The 26,762-nt window shown below is 36.2% G+C and overlaps 1 protein-coding gene across 3 annotated transcripts in view; it reads left to right on the top strand.

Moving 5' to 3' along the window:
- ZNF407 (zinc finger protein 407) overlaps positions 1-26,762 on the top strand; it is a 458,743-nt gene that overhangs the window by 249,743 nt on the left and 182,238 nt on the right. For all 3 annotated transcript variants that reach the window (XR_012427389.1, XM_005586435.5, XM_074023023.1), the window contains 2 exons: positions 17,316-17,482; positions 21,141-21,224. Coding sequence is in view for 2 of the 3 variants with exons in the window: in XM_005586435.5 (XP_005586492.3) it covers positions 17,316-17,482; positions 21,141-21,224 (251 nt within the window). In the remaining variant the exon portion in view is untranslated. The remainder of the gene's footprint in view (positions 1-17,315; positions 17,483-21,140; positions 21,225-26,762) is intronic.

Below are 26,762 nucleotides of genomic sequence, written 5' to 3'. Positions count from 1 at the left end.
AAGTGAAGTTAAGATATTCAGTACTCCCTTCATGGCTACTGCCTAGCTTTTTCTTATTAAAAGAGAATATGGCCAGGTACAGTGGCTAGCACCTATAATCTCAACATTTTGGGAGATCGAGGCTGGAGGATTGCTTGAGCCCAGGAGTTTGAGACCAGCCTGGGCAACATTGCAAGACCCTGTCTCTTTTAAAAAATAAACTAATCCATCAGGTGTGGGGGTGCGGGCCTGTGAACCTAGCTTCCCAGAAGGAGGATCCCTTGAGCCTGGGAGTTCAAGGATGCAGTGAGTTATGATTATACCATCACATTCTAGCCTTGGCAGCAAAGCAAGACCCCGTCTCTTAAAAAAAAAAAAAAAAAAAAAGAAGAAGAAGAAGATTCATAGGTCTTCATCACCCAGACCACTTTGAATGCTTTTATTTGTATGAAAATCACATGCCTATATTTGTTGAGAAGTGTGTAATTGTTAAATAACTAAAGTTTGACCCAGAATAATTTGTAACTTAGGTGCTAAATTGCAGAACCTCTTTATTATTATTATTATTATTATTATTATTATTATTAGGGCTTAGACAAGTAAAAAATGAAATCATCTATTTTCAGCAAATTCATAATATTTATACAGATACAGTTTACTCATAATCTTTCTGCCAACATTTCTGTTGCTGCCAAAGTAAGTTTTAAACCATGTTTTTAGATTCATCAAAACGTATCAGTGTATTAGTTCTCTAAATTTTGTTTTGGGTATCATGGTGGGGATAAGAGATATGTTAATTAATGTCAGATGACTTTTCAGCATTCTTTCATCTCAGTGTTGTGGTTTTATAGGACTGTGATAAGTCATTGGCATTTCATTCATTTGATGGACTATTGCAAAAATATTCATTATAAGACATGGCAGCTATAAAAACAGTAATACTTATGTATTACCATTATGTTTTGTGTGATTGTGTTTCATATTTTATAAATGAAACTGTTTAGCTTAAAAGACACTATTATATTTCTGAATTATTTCAGAGGTCATACTACAAATACAGACACATGAATAAGTGTGTTAAAATGGTTCAGCCTTAAAAATGTACCTTGGGAGCAGTCACCTTTCCCCATCCCTTGTGTCCACCTCTTTTTATATGGCCTGTAATCCTAGGGTGGAAAAACCTGATTGGACCTCCAGCAAGTACTCAGATGTTAATCAGCCCTAGTGTGCAAGACAGAAAAGCTGACAGTCCAAAACTGCACTTGAAGCTGAGACAGACTGTCAGTCTTCAGGAATGGTGGGGAATGGCCTATTTATGTAATCAGATACTAAACCTGGGAGGAAGCTGTCAGGCACATTCTTGTTGTGTAAGCAGCAGGCAAACTGTGCTTTATCTGACAGACAGTGTGTAAATCTGTCCATGCAAAAATCCAAATGTTTAGTTAGCTTCTAGTCACTGTAATAATCTGCTTATTTTCGTCTGCTAGAGCAATGACATCACTTAGCGGAATGTGCTGCAGACAGAAGGCCCAGATAAGGCTATGTTAGTGTCAGTCACTCATTCCTTGATTGGCAAGGAGATAAATAGGAATTTACTTGAGGTTTGCTTTCAACTAAAAGAATAGACAACATGTTCAGGACAGGAATAACTTTATTTAGCTTGGCTATTTTACATCTGAAGGAAATGGATAGAATACATTGTATCTAATTATAGCTTCTGGGAACAAGTAGCTTACCATATCAATAACGATTAAATAATTGTGCCCAAAGGGCATCTTCTTTGAATTCTTAGGATGTTTCTACTGCTCTATATATTTAGTTATTTCATTGACTTTTATATGTGTTATATTCAATACCCTTTCATGTTTTTCATGTAAAAAATACTTTTATTTCATTGTTTTCTTACTGTAAATGGTAATGATTTTGTGAATGTGGATATTTAACTATGAATCTGTAAGTTAAATCCTACTCTTGAGGATAAATTGAAGTTTTTAATTCTAAATTTATGGCTTTCAAGTCCCATACAGTTACAGATTAATTCAGTGGTTTCATAGGTGCTTAGTGAGAATAGAATATCTTTCCATGATTTAAAGATTAATATTTCATTAGATATTAATTGTGAATAGTATTTTCTTTGATACTCACCCTCTGGATAAGCCTTAGAACTTTAGGAATTTTCTTTAAAGTTCTGTAAAATTGTTTAAATTTGTTATTAAAATCTTCATTTTGGTTTTATACAATACATAATTCCTTTGTTAACTACAAATAATGGATGGAAACAATGTTGGTTATTTTAAGCAGTGAGGAAACCTAGGTCCTAGAGCAGAGTATTTTATGACCAGCAGCTTTACAGAACGCACACTGGAGCTCTCACTCGGGAAAGCTGGCTGCAAGTTGGATTGAGTGTGGCACACACAGTTCCCTGGGTCTACAGATGCTGTTAAGTAGCCAGATATGTCTGGGAGCAGCCAAATGTTTTTCTGAGAATTTTAACAACAGTGATAGGAGAGAAATAAAAAAAAAAACTAAATCATACATTTATGAAACACTGATGTTAACCTTACAGAATAAATGTATAATTGCAGTTCTGCTGTTTTTACTATAAAGCTGTAGCTGTTTTTTTGTTTTATTTGCCCAAGTACCAAGATATAAAATGCATTTATGTAGTACTATGTGGACGTTATGTATTACTTTAATACATGATAGTGGCTCCACATAATTCATCAAATTTTAATTGGTTTTGTCACTTGTCAAATCTCCCAAATTGTCAAATAAATTTATTTTAGAATCATACATCCTAAAATTTGATAATTCTAAAGTTTTTCTTCTTTAGCTTTGCTTCCCTTTTGCCAACTCTTATTCATCCTATTAGTCCCTGGTCAGATCTGTGTTAATTCAGGTAAAAGTTAGAATTCAGTCAGAGAACTTGTTTACTTTGTAGTAATTAAAATGTGTTAATATTTTTGCCTCTGTTGTTCCCCAGAGGAAATGTTTCTCATTATCTTTCACTTGTTTTTTTGTTTTTGTTTTTGAGATGAAGTTTCATTCTTGTTGCCCAGGCTGGAACGCAGTGGCACGATCTTGGCTCATTGCAACCTCCGCCTCCCGGGTTCAAGTGATTCTCCTGCTTCAGCCTCCCAAGTAGCTGGGACTACAGGCACACGCCACCACGCCTGGCTATTTTTTATATTTTTAGTAGGGATGGGGTTTCACCATGTTGATCAGGCTGGTCTTGAACTCCTGTCCTCAGGTGATCCACCCACCTTGGCCTCTCAAAGTGCTGGGATTACAGGTGTGAGCCACCGCACCCGGCTCGCTTGGGTTTTTATTCTAAGTTTTTCATACTTCCACCTCTTCTGCTCGTAAGTGACATTGTACGTACTCCTTAGTGCTTGATTGCATATTATTTTGAAGAATAATAAATATCAGTAACTAATACAAGCTTATTTACTATGCAAAATATTAGAAATTTGGGGAGCTATACAACACAGATCTACATATTTCACGAGGTGTTTGTCAACATGAGAACAAGTGCTTCTTCTGTCTTTTCCCACCTCCAGTTCTTAGCTCTTTTGTTTTTGTGAATAGCATCATGTGAATTCCAGTGGAATGTTTTGTCCTTATCTTTTGGTTATTTATACACCATAAGTCTCCTTTTATTTGACTAGTTGCCAGTCTAGATTTTATGAAAAGAAAACAAAACCATTCTTTATATTGCCACTGTCTTTTCATGAAGGATTTTTCAGACCGCAGCGAATTTAAGGACCAGAGGTTATTTTACTGAAGACAACAACTCTGTTCTGTTTTTCCACTCTAGTCTCACAATCTTCGATGAGACTTTTCAGTTTAGTAATTGAGCACCTACCATATGTAAGCATGATGGAACCTAATTAGGGTATTGGCTACACCATGTATTCTCTATTCTTTTGCTGTTACTATTCCACCACCTTTGCATATCTGTACTTCTGGTTTTATAGTATTGTAAAGTTATACCTGCAGTGTAATTTATTGTAATGTTACTTTCTTATTATTTTATTTTATTTTTACTATCTTAGACAAATTAAATAATAAAGAAACATTCAAACCTCTGTCTCCTGAAAGTCAGGTCTTTTTATTCCTGAGGATAATTAGGTAGCGTTTGGACGCATATAGACTCTATGGGCAGAAAATAGGACTGAGATAGAATTTTTCACTAATTATGACGGTTGGTTAGGCTGCAGCCAGATAGATTGATCACTTTTTTCAAAGATTACTCTTTGATTACCTTTTTCGTTGGAACCCTGCCTTCTTCTTCTGGAGAGGCGTAACCTTTGGTAACATGCCTTCACAAGTTTGAGAGTCATGCTACACCTTGTCCTAGGACTGGATTTGGTATAAGGTTAGTGGAAATTAGAATTATAGGATTTTATTATTGGATCATACTTTGAAGATAATTTATTCTAACTCGACTGACATGTAGAAATTAAGGCTGAAAAAACAAGTAAGCTGCCACTGTCACACAGCTGAGGTGGTGTCAGACTTGGTATCCCTTGCACTTCTGTGGCATGACCTCCTTCAAGCAGTTCGGTTTCCAGTTTTGAATATGTCATTGGGAACATAACTTATCAGAACAATTCTCATGACATCCTGAGCCTTTGATAAAATTTAATTATGTAAAATTACTGAGTTTTATGAACACTTCTTAATCCATAATTTTTCTGACCTTACCGATAGGCACTGTGAATGATACGGAATAATGAAAATCAAAATATATGTCCTTGCATTCTTTAGAATTATTTAGGGAGTGTGTGAATATGAAAGTAGAAAATAATTGAAGTGTTAATGTTTATGAGACAGTGTTGTGTCAACTTGTGAGTGGCAAATAAGATCTCTGTAAGATGAGGATGCTTGTGTAATGTAGAAAATACAAGTGAAATCGTAAGCAAAGATAGGGCATTAGAGAAAGCCTGTCTGGTCTCTAAAGTTTGCTGATATATTTTTTCCATTGAGCACCTAGAACCATATCCTATAATATGGTGATTGTGTTGTTGCTCACTGCAAAGAGAAGATTCTTTAATTGTAATGAACATTATCTATAATTAGCTGTCAGCTCCATAGCAGGGTGTATTAATATGAGGTCCCTGCATCTGTGAATACTTGAACCATCTCTTGAAGCCTCCGCTCCCATCTTAGCGCGGGTGCTGTACTCACCACTCACCTGGGACTCTCCTTAGGCACCTGGCCAGGTACTTGGCCAATACTCAGAGCTAACTGTGGTGTTGCTTTTACTGCTTTTCCTTCTCAGAGCCAAAAGAGGAGTTGTTGTCATTTGTGTGTGTGTAATTTCTTGGACATTAGTTCATTTCCATCTGAAAATTTTTTTTTAAAAAGGGACAGTAGAAATATAAACAGTTATGTGGTTTTGTTTTCTTTTTATCATGTCTAAACTAGCAAGCGATTTAACTTTCATTTTTGTTCTTGCCCATAATTGAAAAAGTCCCTTTTATTGTTAACCTCATTTTGATAGCTTCAGTTAATTCTGTATGTTAGCTTCCCTAACACTATACTTAATGCCAAATATAAATGTATTTTATCACCTACATCCTTCCAGTCAGTTTTGGTTATGCACTTAATAATATTATAAAGAAATTTAGTTTAATATTTTGAATGCTGGAAGGTACATAATAAATGATAATGTTATTCCACATGGCCTTTTGTTGCAGGTATTGGAAAATTAGTATAAATGATCTATATCCAGTATTTATTGATGTCTATCTGAATTTATCTTTTCAAAATAACTTAGAATATCTGAGAAGTAGATTAAATCTGCAAATCTGTTTTGTAAAAAATTCATAATTGCACACATCTAACTTTAAAAATAATTTTCTTTTATAGCAAAAGTAAGCTAAATTAATATGTAATTGCCTTGCTCTTTGAGATTTTTCCCCAACGCTACCTCACATATGTGTGTATTCTCTAGTTTTATTAGTGTTTCATTGCCAGTTATCTCGAAGACATTGCTTAGTGGAGACATGTGTCAGAAACAGTGAAAAACTTGCTAGTATTTTATTAACTACTTATTCTCAGTTGCATCACAATAACTTTAAAACCATAAAACTTGTTTTTATGTTAATTCAATCTTTGTATTTTCCCTTGAACTTGTGATTTACCAAGGAACAAGTCAGCTCCCTACAACATGATCTTTCAGTATGTCTGTGTGTCAGAATATTGTGATTTAAAGCAAGCTGTGATCTATATCGGGCTCTACCGTGTCTATGGTGAATTAGTACTGACTAAAATCACGTCTTGGTGATGCTCCGGTGCACAAGTGCCCCAAGATATTTACTCTGCAAGGGTAGTGTAACTGCAGCTCTTTGGACTGAGGTCTCCGAAAGGGTCAGTTTTGTACTGAACTCTGGGATTACTGGGCAATACATCTCAACCTTTCTAGCTAATCTTACCTTGAGCTCAAATGGTTCCTTAGATCATCCTGACATGCTAGAAGGCCGAGATGATGACAAAGTCCAAGACAATGAAATGCCTAAGTGTGGAAAGCTGCCCTTCCTAACTGCGGCAAATCACACACAGTCACCATCAGAGAGGACAGTCTGTTCTAAATCTAGCATGTGTACTCCAATTTCTAGAAATTATAGATCCATAATAGATAATAAAGACCTATAGGATAAGTTGGCAAACATACCATATTTGATCATATATCAGTTGTATGAGTCTATGAAACACTGTTGGATATTTCAAGAACCAATTTTGTGAGAAATTATATATAATTTAAAAAATTATTGGTATGGAATTTAAACTTGTTTGGTAGAAATATTATTTTATTCATTGATGTTTAGTGTAGAAGTGGGCCTTGTGGCATGTACCTGTAGTCCCAGCTGCTCTGGAGGCTGAAGCTGGAGGATCCCTAGAGCCCCCGTGTTTGAGACCAGCCTTGAAACCGTAGTGAAACCCTGTGTCTACCACAAAAAAAAAAAAGAAAGAAATTTAATCTACTATAGTTTGAATCTTGCATAAAATCACATTACAGATTAACAATAAATAGTGATGGTTGCCATTCCCTTAACTAATGTCCCAAGTTCAGAGAGTTAAATACACTGGTGTCAGTTAATGGTTCTAACAGGGTTCTAGTATTAATAAATTTAAGTCCCATGTGTTTTGTGTCTAATGCAGACACTGTTTATGCTCAGCCATGTTGTCTTTGGCATATGAACTTTGTTTAGAAAACTACTGTTGTTTTCAAACTGTGCGATATACGATAGACCTTTTCTGGAGAGTTTGACCTGGCAGGAATTGCTGGCAAGAAACTGTGACTTTCTTATTGCTGTTTTAAACAGTTTGTGAAATAATTATCTTAATTTATATTGATAGAGCACCGATGATGTGGACTGTAATGCAAAGTTGAACACGTGTCCTATGCCCAATGTTGTAGAAATACTGACTTGAATACATACCAGGAATGAAAATTCCGTGGTCCTTCTGAGGCTCTTGGAGGCTGCCCCAGGCTAGACACTGACTAGCTGCTTTTTCCTCACCAGCATGAGTATCTGACTGCAAACGTGATTTCTGAACCTGTGACATGAAATGAACTGAGCAGTACTGTTCTTATGAAACCATCGGGTTTATTAGTAAAGGGTTTGGAGTAGTTTGCTCTATGCAGATATACAGTGTTTTTCTATAATGTATGTTTTTACTAGTAAAATTTTATACAGTAATATTAATGAAATATTTTCTAGTCATACTATTATATCACTACAGTATAAACTCCTTACTAGGTTTTTCCAATCTCTGTGCATATCAGTTTCCTGATGAGTTAGACTGTGATAATAAGTTGAATTGGGACAGGTTTTGTTCATAGCTTCCATTAATATGCCAGATCTGTTTAGTATATTGAAATTTAAAATAAAATAATGTGACTAGAGTTGATTTTGTAGTTGATTTATTTTTTATTTATACTTTTCTTTTTTCTGTAAGCCTGTTTTTGGTTTTATGGGTAAAATCCATCGTCATATTTGTTAATTCTAGAATGAATAGTCATCTTAAAATAGTGTCATCTTAAAAGTTACTAAAACATTTTCCATTGACATGCAAATGAAACAGAGGTTCTCAGCTCTCTGAAATAACATTTTGTATCATCTATAGGTATATAGCTTGAAACATAGCAGCCTTGCTATAGCTAACATGCTGTTTAGTACATTACTTGGCCACATGTTAAAATGATGTCATCATAAATCTTAGATGAGGGCATTGTTATAGGAGGTTTTTCCATAGACATATGTGTATTTGTGGGTTGTATGCATATGTACTGTATCTTTTTGATCATGGGCACCTGGGAAAGATAAGGCTGCATTTAGCTCCTTAGAAAATTATAGTCAAATAATTGTGAAAAGTAAGCACGAAGAGAGATAGGAAAGAAAAAGAACAAAGAAGAGATTGTTGGTTGCTTTTGTCATCTATACCAAAGCCAAACTTCTTTAATTATCAAGAGCATTTTAATCTGACTTTTAAAATTGTGCAACTTGATTGCTCGTCCTATGTAGCATGTTCCCCTACAGCCCCTGTGAACATGGGTGGCTCACTGCTCATGCATACCACCTGGCTGCCTGGGCCCCAGAGTTTGTCTCAGTAACTGCTGTTTCCGTCACACCACCTGGCTGTGTCCTTGAGACTTGTCTGAAGCCCCATCTTAACAGTAAAGCCTTTGTCAACTATTTCAGTCTATGTGTATTGACCCTTTTTCTGAACATCTTTTAAAACTTTTTAAAAAGTCCCACATAGTATGGGGTTCTGATGTTCTCATTATTTCAGTGACATTAGTGTTGACCATTGAGTCATAGGCTCCTTTTGGGGAGGAGTGGATGTATTTTATTTATTTATAGGTTTGTACATAGCATGGATCATTGCTAGACACACAGTAAATTCCCGAACATAATCTCTTATTGGTTGGTTGATAGAGAAGTAGCTGAACTATAATAATTTGAAGATTGTTAGAATTGTGTAGCAAATGTCCAAAGATTGAAAGTTAAGGCATTTGGAATGAAGGCGTAAGTGGGGATTGAAATGCATTTTATCTTTTTACCTCAAATTATGTACATCAGTAAGGATGATGACTTAAAAGAAATTCTCTTTATTTGTTCTTTAAACAGTAATATTAGTCCAATGTTAGTAACTGCTATTTTAACTTTCCTTACATAAATCCAGTGGCTTTTTACCAAACCTGAAGCAATAAAATTTCATTTAGCTCAGACTAGAGAACTGTGGCAATTTAATATACGTCTTATTCTCCCGGACTTGACTTCTATGGTTAGTTAGAATTGTTTCAACTTTCCAAGCCTTCCAGCCCTGCCGTGCAGTTGAAAGGGGGTAGTTTTAAAAAGGACAGGGCAGCCTCTGACTGGAATGGGTCTCATATGCAGTATAATTCCTTCCACCTGTTCTTCTCATGTTGAAGTTTTAAAGCTGTGCAAGAAACATGAATCAGTTCAGAACTAAACCAACTTCTTGGACCCTGAGATTGGAGCTTAGTGGACCTTTGTGTGCCTACGACATTCGATGTGGGTCCTTTTACCCTGTGTAGATGGGGGTTTCTTTAGGTTCAGAAGTGGGGGCATTTGACCTATCACCCAATCGGGCAATTGGTCAACTGCAGCTTCCAGGCCAGAGTAGGCCCACTGCGTGTTTCTGTCAAGTTGTATTGGAACACAGCCGCATTAATTTGTTTATGTTGCTTTTGTGCTACAACAGCAGAGTTAAGTAGTTGTATCAAAGACCTTACGACCACCAAAGTTGAAAATATTTACTCTCTGGTCCTTTACATAGTTTCCTAACCCCTTATCTAAGATACTATTGTGCTGGTAAGTATCGGATGTATAGTGTCTGGTATATTGGGGAAAATTTCAGCTAAAATTAATTTGGTTGGTCAGAGTTGATGGTCTCTTTGACAAAGAAAAATTTCATAGCAAAGAGATTTTGAAAGATGAAATGAGGTCTTTGAGGGCACAGCAATTGTAATCATTGAATGTTTTCTTTTAGAATGAGTCATTCTCTTGGTTCTTAGTAGATTGAGGCAGCCTGGGGTTAATATTCTGCTTAATGCTCCTCCCAGAAGTTATTTTGACAAAAAGCTTTTTAACCCTTGAATTGAACTGAAAGGGCTAGAAAAATATGTTTCACAGCTTTTAGAACCTGAGTGATATGTTAAGAGGTATAAAAATGACAGTCTTTGGCATGAGGTGAGGTTAAATTTCTTTTCCAACTAGCTAACAAGGATCTAGCCTGTTAATTAGGCTAATTATCACCTGTTCAGGGCAAAAATGCACTCAAGACTCTTGGCTTAAGTAGGAGACTCCCTGGTGAACTGTTTAAAAGCCCTCAGGGGAGGTTTTTCAACTTTCATCTTGAAGCCACACTAGAGCCTTCAGAGTTGAATTTAGTAAATGAAACCTTTCTATTCTTAGGTTTTTGTGGCTTCTTAGTATGAATTATGCTCACACTTTATATATAATCTGGAACAAGGAACTCTCAAAGTCTACTCTAACTTAAATGATCTCGATATTAGTATTATCATGGAACATTTTTGGTATCTGAATGTAACTTCATTCATTGAGCAAGGTTTTTATTTAGCCTTTGTACACACACATGTACACACACAAATATTTGGAAGGAAATGGTCAAAGATGACTGGTCTTAACAGTTACTGTTATTTAGCTATTACTGTACATTTTTGATTATTAAATTTCTAGATAGTATTGGGAAATTTTTATTTTCCATCTAAAGTTGCATGTTAAATTTAAGCACGATATCATATTTTGAAACTTCATAGAAATATGATGAACAGGGTTACTGTGGAATTATTTGGGTATATTTAATGTGGTTCTAGTGTCCATGTTGTATGAAAGTGTACTTAAAATCTAAAAGCAGTATTGTAATTTCACTCAGATGTTTCCTGGGCCCAAAATACTGTAAGTATCTCACAATTATGATGCTTATAGATACGGAATTTGTTACTGTGGCAGGGTTTTGTGAATGTCTTCATTTTGCTTTCTGGTCTTTTGGGACACTTTCTAAGCACACGGCGCTCCTGTGAGTCAGTGGCGCATGGTGGCCTCTCAGCAGTGCTCGTCCCTGTGTGCCTTCTGTGTGCTGCGTTCTTCACAAAAGTGATGGTTTTCAGGTACATTTGCAGCTCTGAAGAAATTCAGATGGGAACCCTTCTAGGCAAAGACCTATTCATTTTCATTCCCTCTCTTAGTATATTATCATAAATTATTAAATTATTATCTTTAAAAAAGGCTTTTATTTCAAAGAAACTGCCTGTAAATTGGAAGTCTTTGAGCAACATAGAAATTGTTATAAACTTCATTAGTACATTGAGCTATTTTGCTATGAATTATGTAAATCTCGCATTGTTTTCATAGTTCTATATTTTGTTTATTCAAAAAGATAAGCAATCCCTGTCAATTACATATTTTTAACATTAGTGTAGTTTTACAGTAATTTTTAGTCAATCAACACCTTTTTGTCACAGTTTTAGAAGATAATGATCACATAATTTTTAAATACTTTGATAAAATTTAGCTCACTCTTTTATTAAAATGTCATTTGGAGCATACCAGATCTTTCTCATTGGTGTGGCTTTTGTAGATATGAGTTTGTCTCATCTACTGATTTGAAAAGACTGGTCCAAGTTATATAGAGAAGATAAGATATTATTTGATTGTCTTAATTAAAATATTTTGAATAACAAAAATTTTCAAAAATAAAGGAAGCACTCTGGAAGATATTAACATATAGTCATATTTATTACAAATTTCTTTTTTTTTTTTTGGAAACAGAGTCTCAGAGTCTCACTTTGCTGCCCAGGCTGGAGTGCAGTGGTGTGATCTCAGCTCACTGCAACCTCTGTTTTCTGGGTTCAAGCGATTCTCCTGCCTCAGCCTCTGGAGTGGCTGGGACTACAGGCCCGTGGCACCACGCCTAGCTAATTTTTGTATTTTTAGTAGAGACCGGGTTTCACTATATTGGTCAGGCTGGAGAGTTCTTTCTTTTTAAAAACAAAATGTTAGAACTTCAGTTAGCACTGTGCTGCTGTCAGCCCGGCCCCCGTCCACAGAGTGATCAGTGATGGTGATGAGACCTTCATGCTTCTGCACATGGACGACCTAGGTTTAGATATTTAATGCTGTTTATTTTGTTGCAACATTTTATATAAATGATAGAGTTTCACGCCCAACTTGCTTTTTAATACAATCACCTTTTTGAGATTTTAAAAAATCCGTACTAATAAAGGTAGCCCTAGTTTATTCATTTCCACTGTATTATAATATTCCATTCTGTGATTAAATTCATTGTTTGTCTACTCACAACCTGATGGATATTTAAGATTGTTTAAATTTTAATAGGGGAGATATTTTTTGCATGCTCATGTGTGCACAGCTTCTCAATAGTATATGTCTAGACTGGACCTACTGGGGTGAAAGGTAACTTTACCTGAGATATATTCAACTTTAAAAAACATTGTAAAGCAATTATACTCCAAAATTATCCTGCATTGGTGACACTTGGAAACAACATAAAGATATACTGACCGGACGCGGTGGCTCACGCCTGTAATCCCAGCACTTTGGGAGGCTGAGACAGGCAGATCACGAGGTCAGGAGATGGAGACCATTGTGGCCAACATGGTGAAACCCTATCTCTACTAAAATACAAAAAAATAGCCAGGCATGGTGGTGCATGCCTCTAGTCCCAGCTACTTGGGAGGCTGAGGCAGGGGAATCACTTGAACCGGGAGGCAGAGGTTGCAGTGAGCTGAGATCGGGACACTATACTCCAGCCTGGCAACAGAGTGAGATTTCGTCTCAAAAAAAAAAAAGAAAAGATATCCTAGTGACTCCTCTTACTGTTAAAAAATAAAGTAATAAACCACTTTTATTAAAATACCTGTATCTTTGTATATGTGAGATTATTAAAATACCTGTATCTTTATATATGTGAGATGTGTGCAGATTTTTCATTAAGTTTTTAATAGCAGAATTAATGCTTTGCCTAAAGGATATAAAATAATTTAAATAACACTTAATAATGTATTTTGAAAAAGATTAGTAAAAAAACACCTTTTTAGGTACTTACCATAGTAATATGGAAACATAAGGTTATAGCTATAACTGAAATTATACATTATATATTTTGACATAACTTGTCTGATATTTAGACATTCAAAAATAGAAAAATGCTCTAACACAGAGTTTCTTTAAGGCCAAAATATCTATTAGGACAGTGCTATTAATCCTATAATCATAATTCAGTTCCCTGCTTATTCTTTAGATTAACTTTATTCATGACATCTAGCAACACCAGGTGAGAGTTTCTAGTCATTGTCATATAGCTGACAATGAGGATATTTAGTATTCTGTCTTCAAAATTTTTCAGTCTGAAGATGTGGATTTTCATTTTGGCTCCGTTATTATCAATCATATAATGAAAGAATTTCAGAGAAGAAATACTTTGGCATGTGCTGAGCACCCTGGCTTGCACCTCTGCTCCCTGATTTTAGCAGGTAGCTGAGCTAAGGCCAGAGTCAGCCCACATTTGGTAGGGTGCTAATGAAAAAACAACACACATAGTATTAAAGAAAGAAACCTCTCATAAATATTTCAAGAATACTAGAAAAAGTGCTTAGAATTTTAGGAACCCCTTATTTAATTTAGAAATCCTGCCAGGCGAGGTGGCTGAAGCCTGTAATCCCAACAGGAGGACTGCTTGTACACACCAGGAGGTCCCGAGGCCGCAGTGAGCGATGATCATGCCACTGCCCTCCAGCCTAGGTGACAGGGTAAGACCCTGGCTCTTAAAAAAAAAAAACAAAAAAAAAAAACAAAAAAAACAAGGAATTCTTTTAAATTTATGCTAGAAGACTAACTCTTAACTGACTTCCATATCATAGCTACCTGCATGAGAAAGGGCCTTATTCCAAAAGTTTAGTGTAATAGACATCTCAGTCCCAGGAACTCTGTAATGAAAACACCTGCTGAGAGGACACTAAAGGTATTATGTAGAACATTTAATGTTTACCCATGTTGCTCTTGATAAGTCTGGATCCATTTTGATTTCTTTTGCTTGTGACTTTTTTTCCTTTTGAATCCTTTAAGATCTCTTTATATCCAAGAGAAACATCTAGTGAAGTCCAAGGAAAGGGAAGATAAGAAATTGCCCTTTTTCATTTCAATTCTGGTAGCACTGTTTGGCGTTTTGAACTTGTAGTAAGCATTGCAGAGTCGCTGTTACCTGAGAACTGCAAATGGTGTTGAAGCCCAGCTCTCTCTTCTGGGCTTCAATTTTCTGGGCCGCAAGAACAAGGGTGAACCATATACCATCATATTCTTATGCATGCTTGTGTTACATACCCTCTTAGATGGTAATCTTTACGTAATTACTAATTATTCATCTTTGTACATCCTTCACCTGACCTATAAAACAATCTTCACTAGCAAACTTTTGCAAAACAGACCTCTTTAATACACTGTAAATTCAGTTATGCAAGAAATCTCTCTGGGAAGTCCACCATGTGGGGATAGAAGAGCATTGAAAACATTGAATCAGCCTCGGGTAAGCCACAGGTCTTGGCCCTATCCCTGGTGCCTGGAGGGGCATCTCCGTGGGGGTGGCAGGTGAGGAGGAGTCACAGCCAGCGAGGCCTGTCAGCACCTTTGCCTCCTAGCTCTGGGACTGTGCATCTCCCGTCTCTGACACCCTCCCAGCTAGCTCTGCATTTCCAGTTGTCACCTATTTTTAAATGTCTAAATTAAATGCCACCTCTGGGAAGCCTTCTCTTATCTGTCTGCCCTGCTAATTGCTCTTCTTTTAAATGTATAATGGCATTTAATTTTTTTTCTGGCATTAAGTTTATTTTTGTGAATGATTTTTCTCTTAGTAGCCTATAATTTCCTTGAAAGCCAAACCTGACTCCTCTCTTCCTTTGATTTCTCTGTGCTGTGTGGAACAGTGTGTTGGGGACAGTGGGTGTTCAGGTGTTTCTGCTGTCCAGCCAGAACACACACTGATGTCCCTCTTCTTGCAGGGTTCACCCGGCAAGACAGAGCCGTGTGCATTATTAGCTCAGGTTTCGCCTGGGAGGTTCCTCGTGATAGACTTCCTGTTGGTCCCCAGGAGGACCAGGATCCTTGGGTGATGGTAGAGGTCTTACTGAGTTGCTGTGTGAAGGCAAATATTTTAGAATATTTGAGACTCAGAATTTGTGTAGTTCCAGGAAACACCCCATTGTTAAGTACATCTTGATCTTTATAAGGACAGTTCACATAGGTAATACCGGTTCTTTTTGAAGCGCCAGAATGAACTTATTTATTTTCGTAAAGCAAATTGTAGAACACATGAGGTTTCCTGAAAGTCAAGTGGTAGTCTTAGTTCTTTGTTATCTGGCTTTTGTCATTTCACGACAGGCACAAGCTTTAGTTTAACATTTTTATTACACAGGAATAATAGAGTACATATATTGAGGTTTCATAGATGTAATTTTGTTAAATGTACATCACAGTAGATTTAAAAATGAGGGATTTATTTTGTCATTCATAAAGTTGTAATACAGTCTGGAGAAACTATTTGTTAAAAGATAGTATCTACTTAACCTCCTTATTTGTTTCTTGTAGGAGAAGGTTAGAGCCACAATAAATACATGAAGAAATAAGTAGATAGGGGAATTTATCTTGGAAATAAGATCCCTGTCATGGTTTTGAAATGTTAAATGCATGAAGACCCGTCAAAGAGATATACGGACATGATATTTTTTTACAGTGCATTTTCAAGTATTTAGTTATATTTGTCATTCTCTAGTACTAGTAAGTAACGATCCAATGATATAGTAATTTCAAAGTTAGTCCATGTTAATGGGTGTAAATATAGTGTATCTCTTTACATATATTATATAGATAAATAAATTGGCAATTTTAATATTAATGAAGCATTTAACTTATATAGCAATTCTTAAATATTTAACTATTTTTATTTCTATTACACTTAAGAGCTACATTTTAAAAATATAACTATATAGAATAAAAGACAGATTTTTATAAAAGACAATTTTATAATTTGATTCATAGAAATCTGTGATATTCCAAGTGATGAATTTGTTAAGGTAATTCACATTTGCCTCAAAATAGGAAAGTTAATTATTTGGACCCTGGGATTCTTTATCAGCCATCATGGGGCAAAGGAAATTTGTAAAAGCATGGTTAAAGACTCTATGTGAAAGTATACACTCAACATCTCCTTATTCATATCATAATTTAAAGCACAGATAATATTAAACTCATAGTTCTGATTGCATTAAAATGCTAAAATTTATGATAGCCAACCCAAGTTGCCAGACAGTATCTTTTGTGGCATCGTGCTTGTCAACTTGCTATAATATTTTACTGTTGATTATTGAGTTTTACTTTGCTTTTGACTGTTCATTATTCTGAATTAACTGGACAGTATTTTATTAGATACAGGGATTGTTTTAAACTCATTGGAAATATAAAGTAAATGTTAGGAACTATTTCATGAATGCAATTGAACAGGGGCAGAAGATCAAATGGAGGAAGTATTCAAGGTTCTGCTGATGGTTCAGAGTTCCTTTATTATTAAAGGTATTATAAGGTCTTAAATGGTAAACCTGAAATATTGTATAAATACTAATTTGTTATTTTCAGTATTTTTTTTCATAGTGGAAATAGTTAAGGTTTGTTTTTCTCAAAGACTGAGTTTATAAAAATGCATAGTTATGATCTATTTTTATTCTTATCAAAGGAACCTTTTTATGTACCCACATGGTCACACAGAAGGACCCCTGGTTCAGGAAACACCTTTGGGGTTTGCCTTTTCTTCCCTGCAGCTGTAGTGGTGCAGGGCCGCCGGGTGCGTGCAGCAGCGTCCCTGCTCCAGCCGTACTAGCCGCACACCAGCAGACAGCAGGGCTTGTCGGAGTGGTTGAGTATGGATAGCATTTCATTTAGCCTTTGCTCTGACAGCCCATGCCCTGGATAAGTGGTGTAGGCCTGTACAGGTGAAATCTATTCTCACTTTTGCCTCAGGGGTGACTGGACTGTAACAGAATTTTTCAAACCCGTTGGGCCCAACCGCAAAGCAGAGAATAAATGGCTGAAGTGCCAGGCCTCGACAGAAAAATCAATGCCTGGTTATACAGACATGACAGACCAGGCCTGCAGTGCTCCTCGCAGAGGCTGCATGCGCACCGCACCTCCGGGTTCGCACACGCACTGCCTGGGGCCCTCGGTGCTGGTGTGCGGGCCGTATTTACATTGTTTTCTCTCTCCTTCATGCAGGAAATTTACATGCCACTTATGTGATAGAAGTTTCACAGAGAAGTGGGCCCTGAACAACCACATGAAACTCCACACGGGAGAAAAGCCGTTTAAATGTACCTGGCCCACGTGCCATTACTCATTCCTCACAGCCTCCGCCATGAAAGACCACTACAGGACGCACACAGGTGTGCCGCGCCGCCCTCCTGTCCCATGAGGCTGGGCAGAGGTAGACTGGGTGGACTGTGGGGACAGAGGCATTAATTATCCCATCTTCATAGTAATCAATGGAAATGATGTCCTGCTTTAAGATTGTGGTAATTGTATATTTATAGGTATGGTATCATTTCATTATTTTTCAGGGAGAAGGCAATTGTAAAGTGACATTTGTGCTTGCGTGTGAATGTGTTTACATAAAATAAGTTTATATTTAGAAGCTCATTTATGGTGGGTGTATGTATATGTATATATATTTGTATGTGTTTAACGCATCTTTTTAGAAGATCTTTACAGAAGGTCATATGGAGAGTTTAAGTTTTCAAAGAGAATTAGTCTTGTGTTTTGTTACTGATGTAAACGAATTTCCATAATATGTTTGACCATTAGTGAATCTTGGTTTCTCATGTACCATTTTAAGAAACTAGTATTTCTTCTGAGGAGGATACTATCAGATCCAAGAGTTTTTGATAATATATACAAATACTTTGATAATTGATACAAAGACACTAATCCACTTTTAGCTACTGTAATTTTTTTGGAAATTATTAAAAATGTTCAAATTCACGTACATTTCACATCAGAACATGTAACAGAGGGTGTGGAAGTCCCGTGAATTGACAGGCGAAGCAACACTGAGAGTGCATCTTTGATAGGGGTGGTCCCAGAACTCCCAGTTGGGCCCTTGTAAGTGTAAATCCCAGTAAGACCCTATTGTGATGTTTGTGATTTCTTTTTCATAGTCTAAGTCTAGTGGGCCCAAAACTTCCTCACAAGCTTATATTTGAGTCTCTCTCTCTAGCACTATGGCCACATTCCTGTGAGCTGTTTGATATTTTTTTGGTCTTCTTTCTCTTTACACCTCTCAGAATGTATTTTGTTTCAGGGAAGAAAAAATAATAAATTTTAATCAGCATTCCAAAATGTTCTTCTGATTGCCAAGAATTTTATATTATTGTTAGAAATCATAGGTTAAAAGTTCTTCTCAAGCAGTTTGTGGGAAGCCCAGGCCTCCTTAGCTTCCTTGACAAGGGTGTTGACGATTTAAGGTCTCCAGCCTGCCCTGAGAGATCACTTATATCGAACAGCAGATGAAAAGCCAGTGCAGATGTAATTTATCGTCGGCGTTTCCTTCTAAAGAATAATTGTGGAGACTTGGCTGGATCAATAATATAGATTTTTGTTGTTAGGTCTTGTAGTCTGCACCATAATGAGAGATAGGGGACAGTGGCTGTTTTCTAATAGAAAATAAAGGATTAGTTTCCGTGTCTTTTTACATTTGAATGCAAAATGGCACACTTGAAACTAATTCAAGTTGTTACAAAAAGAAGTCTCCCATTATATCTCTGCTATCATATAAATAGGGCATGCTGAATGAACCCCCTCTAAACTCAGGAAATTTTACCTTTAGTTTTTTTCTTAAAATTTTTTTTCTCAAAAAACACTCCATTTGGCTGCTGATCAACCCTAACACCCCAACCCACTCCCAAAAAAAAAAAATGGCAAGTGAAAATTGAGTTGAGAATGAAAAACAAATCAAGCCACCTAGGCAAATATGATATCCATTGGAGACTAACATCCTGAATAAAATCGTACACATAAAAAAATCAAGGTCACTAATGTATTGAGAATCAAATCACATAGAAAATTAATAATTTTGTGTTTTTGTATGTATAAATCTTACGATAGGGAAAGGAATAAAAATATATAAAAATATATACAGCATATATGTAAATTGCAGCATCTATGCATGTAGAAAATATAAATCTTAAGAGGGATTTTCTATGCTTGTTCATGTTTTTATTTCACAAGATGCAGGCCACAAAGAAGTTCATAAATGACAGAAAGGAAGAATACTTGAATCCAGAAGTCCTAAGATTGCGCTTTCCTCATTAGAAATGTTGCTTATTGAATGATACGGCACTGACACTGCCACTAGCACACACCACCAGATGTGTGTGTGGTGCTGCACACACACTCCTCATACGCACAGCAGGCAGCACCCATGGACCTGCAACGAGGAATTGATTGGAGGGAACGATTTTGCCTCAACATAGAAAACTGTGTTAATATTAACGAGCAAATTGTCTTGTGGGATTAAAAAAAGTCTACTTTCAGTGTTATTTAATTGATAATACAGCTAGTTAGAAAGATTTATTTCAAATCGATTAAATAATTAAATGAGTGATTATAATTAAACTATTCTTTACAGCCCATCTACTCTATTCTTTCTATATTGAAATAATAATACCAAGGAATAAACTTAGCTGCAAAATAGGAAACTAAAGATAGCAAAAATAGTTAAATTCAGCCTTATTTTAAAAATGATAATAATGAACATTTTAACATACCTTACGAAATTAGATTAAGCATAATTTGGTTAAAACTCTCTTGAAGTATATTTGTTTGTTGAAAGTAGAAAAGCCAGTAATGTTCTTAAGTAAAGGGAAGACTCTTTTGATGACTGAAGTTATTCTCCCTATATGTGCTATTTATTAGAACCTTAAAAAGGCAATTATAATTTCCAAAATGCTGCAAGTTAAGTTTCTGTTATGATATACCAAAGGGATTGAGAACAACACAGCCTGACTCTGGCCAAACTCTTGAAAGACTTGTTGCATTAAATGTCTAAATGAGTAAAGTAGGTAAAGATAGATACACATGATTTATTTTATTTCTGGAAAAGCATTTTATAATTTCACTGAATCTCTCTAAGGTTGGCATTTTTCTTCTGTTTTGCCTTTCTTTGTGAGTCTTATGGGATGATCTGCCTAGCTGGCCAGCACTTACTGCCTAAATATGCTGCAGTGGAAAGATAGATTGCATTTATAAACTGTAGGGCAAATGTTAGCTTGTGTAAAAGTGCTTAAAAAAATGAGCATTTGCACACATTTAACAAATACTAAGTCTGCCAAATCTGTCCCTAAGTGTTGCAAAGGTTTCCAATCCAGAGCTATCATTAAAGATGAATAGTATGAATTTTTGTACAATTTCTTTAGCAATCCCCAGACTTTCTTTTTTATGCCGTAAAAGCGAGAAACATAAACAGCATGGAATTGCTATTGGTACTAATATAGATTTTATTGTTACTTGGGATCTTCAGCATGTTCAAGGAAACCATTTAATTCATATTATTAAGAAGGAAGTGATTAAGGAAGACCCTAATAGAATCAGGTAGAACCAATTCAATATCCTTAAGTTGTTGGAAAATTCAATCTGTTTTCTTTAAGCAGAACCATATATACTGTATATTAACTATTCCAAGCAATCTTTACCCAGCTCAGAAAGGCCAGATGTATGGGAATTGTAAAAAATCAGGATATGCATAAAAACTGTTCAAGTGCATAAAGCAGCCCCATCTGGAAGACATCTACCAGAAATGAAGTTGTACAAAACCATTCCATTGATAATAAAGCTAATTTTTATGGGTCTGACAAGTATGTAATTATGTTCAGTGGTGCTTTTCAGATTTTATCACAGTCAATAAACCGCAGTGGTAATTTCATTCCCATTTGACATATTTACATGGAAACATTTGATTGGAGGAATTAGTAACCCTGAAAGCCTTGATAGATATGTTTTAATGATCTGTGACCTCCGCAGTCCCTCATCTGTTTATTGTTGCAACAGGCGAGAAGTCGTTTCTGTGTGACCTCTGCGGCTTTGCCGGCGGGACCCGCCACGCCCTCACCAAGCATCGCCGGCAGCACACAGGTCAGTTCCGCGTCCGCACTGGCCCCTTCTCTACAGGAAGGATGGCAAGGCGGCAGACACCCCAACCTCAATTCTTGATGTCGTCAATTACTTTCCTTTTTAATTTTTGTAACATCTGTGCACTTGAAGGTCTACAGATAATTCTAGTCGAATAACATACGATTTTAAATCATCTGTTTTTATATATTTAAAATGTAGACATATTCCATATTTCAAGAAGCAGGTACCCTCAGTAAATTCATGTTAAGTAGAAGTAAAACAGCAGGTTGGCTTCCAAAGATACAGGAGACTATCTTCTCTGTCGGCAAATCTCTGCCTTAGGCCTCGTGGGTGGAAAATGGGGAGTCTTTGTCAGCCAGACTCCCTCTCAGTCATTCTCTCTACCCACCTAGTAGCTAATCACCCGCCTCCCTATTTCGATAGCTACATGTCTACCCCCTCCCTTCCTCTCTGTCTCTGTGCCTACCTCCCTGTCTCCCTCCCCACCCTCCTGTCTGTCAATCCATCTGTGATAGGATTTGAAGTCAATGCTGTTTCAATTGTTCTTGGTATTAAAAATAGAAGACATCAAAAAGCAACATAAGAGTTAATTATGGTCATTGTAGAGGACTTTTTTTTCTCCATTATGTACATTCTTGGTGATTTCATTGAAATAAAGTAGATTCCTTGATTAGGAACTATATTAGTCCGTTTTCACACTGCTGATAAATACATACCCGAGACTGGGCAATTTACAAAAGAAAGCGGTTTATTGGACTTAACAGTTCCACTTGGCTGGGGAGACCTCACAATCATGGCGGAAGGTGAAAGGCACATCTTACATGGCGACAGACAAGAGAAGAGAGCTTGCACAGGGAAACTCCCCTTTTTAAAACCATCAGGTCTTGTCAGACTTATTCACTATCAGGAGAACAGCATGAGGAAGACCTATTGCCATGATTCAGTTACCTCCCACCAGGTCTCTCCCACAACTTGGGAATTTAAGATGAGATTTGGGTGGCGACCCAGCCAAACCATATCAGGAACACTTAAGGATGAAAAGTGTTAAACATTTATCAAATTGTATTACCTACTTTATATAATCTAATGGGTCTTATGAGTAATTATTTTCATAATACTAATTTATGTGTGCCTAGGACAGTGCTGATTTATGGTAGTTTCTTGTAATTATTAATGGAACCACTTTTTACTCTAAAATGTGTCCTAGTTCATATGATAAGTCACTTGATGACAAAATTGGTAACTAAATGTCCTACTTTTCTTTAGGTCTCATGAGAATGGTTGAGTTTGTCAGTCATACTCAAAATGGCATGAAATTAAAATACATAAAATGTGTGATTTATGGTACATTAACGATTCTTGATATGCTGTATTTAACAAGTTAGGTACAAGTAGCTTCATTGCCCAATATGGCATTTGCAAGATCAATGCAAACTAATGCCAGCCATTCCTTTTAGATGTGTGAATATCATTCAGATTTTCAAAAGGGGTATGAATTATTGAGTTAATGGGAAATTCAATGTTTAGCATAATGTTGGAAACATAAACTAAACTTTGAAAACAAAGTCCATTTTAAGTTTATAGAAGCCACCTGTGCATGCATGATTTTAATCCACTGGCTTAAGGATTCAGCATAAGAGATGACAGGAGGGGCCCAGTTAGTGGCAATTGTTCTTGACCACTGTTGTGACGAAGTTGGAAATTGGAAATAGTTATGGTAACAGTATGCTCTTGAGGGCTTTTTTATTCTTAATGTTTTCATTTTATCAGTGCTCAAATTGTTACTGTTTAAATGCCATCGAAGTTCACCTTGTCCCATCTGGTATGGCCCCAGGGAACAACAGACTGCTGTGCCACCTCTGCCAGTGGGCAGGTCAGTGCCCATCGCAGTGGAGACAGGAATGCTGTGATCACGGGCATTCCCAGTGATAGATCGATCAGGAAGCCTGCACTGAGCTGGCACAACTTTATATTTTATGTCAGGTCCAGAGGCTCCTTATTACTTTGCTATTAACTTTATACCATATAGGACAATGTCTCACAGACAGAGGTATCTGTCTTTTTGGCATTTATCTGCCTCTGTAGCACAAATCAAACATGATTCTTTAACACCAAAGTCAGTTCTTAAGACCGTTTGCTTCAACAAAACAGCTAAGCACAACTCAGTCTAGGCACTTAACTTTTATGCTGGATTTAAAATATTTAAGCAACACGCAACCTTTTTCCCCCAAGGCCAGACTTGTATGGTGCATTTGAAATCTATATTTCTCTGATGTATTCCTCTTTGACATGGTTTACCTTTTTACCACAGAGTACCCACGCAAATTATAATCAGCTTGGAAAGGGATAGGTATCAAAAGTGCTCCAAATGGTGTAAATAATTCCTCACCGCAATACAGACTGTCCAGGGAGCTGACACAAAACATCTTCCATTCTGAGATTTACTTTTATCACCTGTCAGGGACCCTTGATTCAAGGGCACAGGAGCAGATCCTCACGTGTGGTTGAACAGTCTTGGCCAGCTTAATAACCACCAGCCCGCCCAGAGGAATGCGAGTGTGTGTTTCCGTGAGACGCGGTCAGCCCATCTGACGGACAGTTGACACACAAAGGACACCGCACTATGACAACAGCCCTTCTGCTGTTCATCCTCTGGCTTTCCTTATCAATGGGGCCTGAGATGCAGTAGGTTTCTTAATGGTGATTTGAGCCAAGATTACTGCTTGTAACAGAAAGTGTGAAAAGCCACACAATTTAAACTAATAGGTACTGTTATGTAAGAGGGAAATAGGAGGAAAGGAAATTTCATCCTTTTCTGCTTTTTGGAAAAGCACATGTACAGGTAGCCCTGTTGACTTACAGATAACATTGTTTGAGAATAGTCAATATCTTACTTAGATTTTTGCATCCTTTTGCCTTTGAAATGACAAAAGATTTTAAAGCAGCACTTTTACCAATATGCACCAAACCTGTTTGATCAGTCTGCCATCAGTTTTTCCTTAACAGGTATATATCTTTTCATATAATATATGTCATCTTCAAACCATTAGCAAATATTTAGCAAACTTAAATTCTTATTTCAAATGTGTGATATTTTCTTTCAAACTTTACAATCTAGAAGTCAAGTCTATATTTTTGTCTACATATTGAGACTAACAAATACAAAACTCCTTCTATATTTCTGTAGTGTATTTTCCCGAAGAAATTACCCATAAAAGAGAAGAAGAATTACCAAATTATGTATTAGAGTGATAGTGTTGAATATGTATCTGATTGATGAGTTACAAATTAACTATTATATACAGATTTGAATAATCTGTGGTTGTATAAATTGACATGAACTTAAACTATCAAGAGCTCAGTTGTGTGAGCCTTGCTTAGCATAGGATTTTATGTACCATGATATTTTTGTAGCATTATATTTTTCCCTGTCGTCCTGTATATAATTCAAACTCGCTTAATATTACACAGTGTAATCTATTGTATGGTCAAAGGAAATATGAAAAGACCATTTATAATTTATTACAATATAATACTAGGTTAATGTGAACTATAGAGAATATATATGACATTATTCTTTAGAAGGATTGTTTTTAAATTTAAAATTTGTCACATAAAGATTTTCATGTAAGTTTAAATAAAATGAGCTACATTAAACAGAGTTTTTAAAGAGGTTATGTTAAACTACGAAACCAAGAAAATGAAGCTCAGAGGTCTTAGATGACCTTTAACTTATACCATTGACTTAGGCAGTGGAGTTCATGATGTCATCCTTTTACTCCACTTCAAATATCAGCAGAATCTATGAAAAAATGAATAGTTTGAGGACACCTACCAATACTATTACAATAAACAAAAGAGCAGTGAGTTATAAGGCCAAAACATTTTATAAACACTTAGATTGAATGGAATAAGGAGACATCAGAATATATTTGTGAATTTGCATAATGAACAAAATCTTTTTTTGTTTTTGTTTATGTTTTTTTCTTTTTCTTTTTGAGACGGAGTCTCGCCCTGTCACCCAGGCTGGAGTGCAGTGGCGCGATCTCAGCTCACTGCAAGCTCCGCCTCCCAGGTTCACGCCATTCTCCTGCCTCAGCCTCCGGAGTAGTTGGGACTACAGGCGCCTGCCACCGTGCCCAGCTAATTTTGAACAAAATGTTTAAATTGCTTGACCACTTAGACTTATATTATTAAAAGTAGAAGATTTATACTACCTACCTAAGTCTTATTTATACAGCTACCGTAATCATAATTGTATTTTGGGGGTATAAAGATGGCACACAGACCAATAGAACAGAATACCATCCAAAAATAGACCTGTGCATCTATTTGTCAATTGTTTTTAAATAAGGCACCATATTTAAAGATAAATTTAACAAATGATGTGTGAAACCCTAATGGTAGAAACGTCAGAACACTGCTGAGAGAAATTGAAGAACACCTGAACAGGGCAATGTACCAAGTTTATAGATCAGACAATTTAATATTATTAGGATTTCCATTTCATTCTCATCGATCAATCCAAATTCCATCAGGCTATTTTTCTTAAAGATGTTGACAAGCTGATATTAAAATTTATACGGAAATTCAAAGGCTTGAAATAAGTCACCAACATTGAGAAAGATAGGAGGATTTACACTTCTTGATGTCAAGACTTCTTATGAAGTTGCAGTAATGAAACTCTTCTGGTATTGGCATCAAGATAGTCAAATGTTTGTCAGTGGAAGACAATGGAGATTACAGAAATAGACCTATACTACATGGTGAATTGGTTTTTTTTTTTTACAAAGGAGCAAAGGCAATTTAGTTTTTTCAACGTTCTATGTTGGAGCAGTTGGCTATCTATGTGCAATGAAAATGAATTTTGACCCATACTTTGTACCATATACAAAAATTAACTCAAAATGATCATAATCTAAATGCAAAACTTAAAACTATATAAATTCTAGAAGAAAACATAGGTGAAAATTATTTCTGACTTTGGATTAATGATTTCTTTGATATGACATCAGTAGCCTGATTTATAAAATAAAAAATAACCTGAAAAATTATGTTGATAAATTGAAAACTTTGTAAAGTAAAACTTCTCTTTAAAAGGCACTGTAAACAGACTTAAGACAAATGACAAAGTACATTTAAGTGACCAATTTTATAAATAATTTTTATCCAGAATATGTAAAGAACTTTCAAAACACAATCCTGAGAAAGCAAACAACCATTTAAAAATAAGTCAAAAAGTTGAAGCAGATACTTCCCCAGAGAATATAAAGGTATGGCAGGTGAGAACATGGAAAGATCCTTGGCACCCTCGGAGGAATGCAGGTGTAAAGCGTTGACTACAACAAGTGTTGGCAGGGATTTGAAGCAAGTCATACATAGCTGGTAGGAATATAAAATGTTCAGACCACTTTGTGAAACAGTGTGGCAGTTTCTTACAAAACAAAATATATACCTACCATATTATACACATATACCTATCATCCTCCAGGATTTACCCAAGGAATGAGGAAATATATGTTCATATAATGACTGCAT

The sequence above is a fragment of the Macaca fascicularis genome, chromosome 18 (assembly GCF_037993035.2).
Source record: "Macaca fascicularis isolate 582-1 chromosome 18, T2T-MFA8v1.1".
NCBI classification, from domain to species: Eukaryota; Metazoa; Chordata; class Mammalia; order Primates; family Cercopithecidae; genus Macaca; species Macaca fascicularis.
The sequence above is the reverse complement of the archived record's forward strand: the minus strand, read 5'-3'. Positions and strand labels throughout refer to the sequence as shown.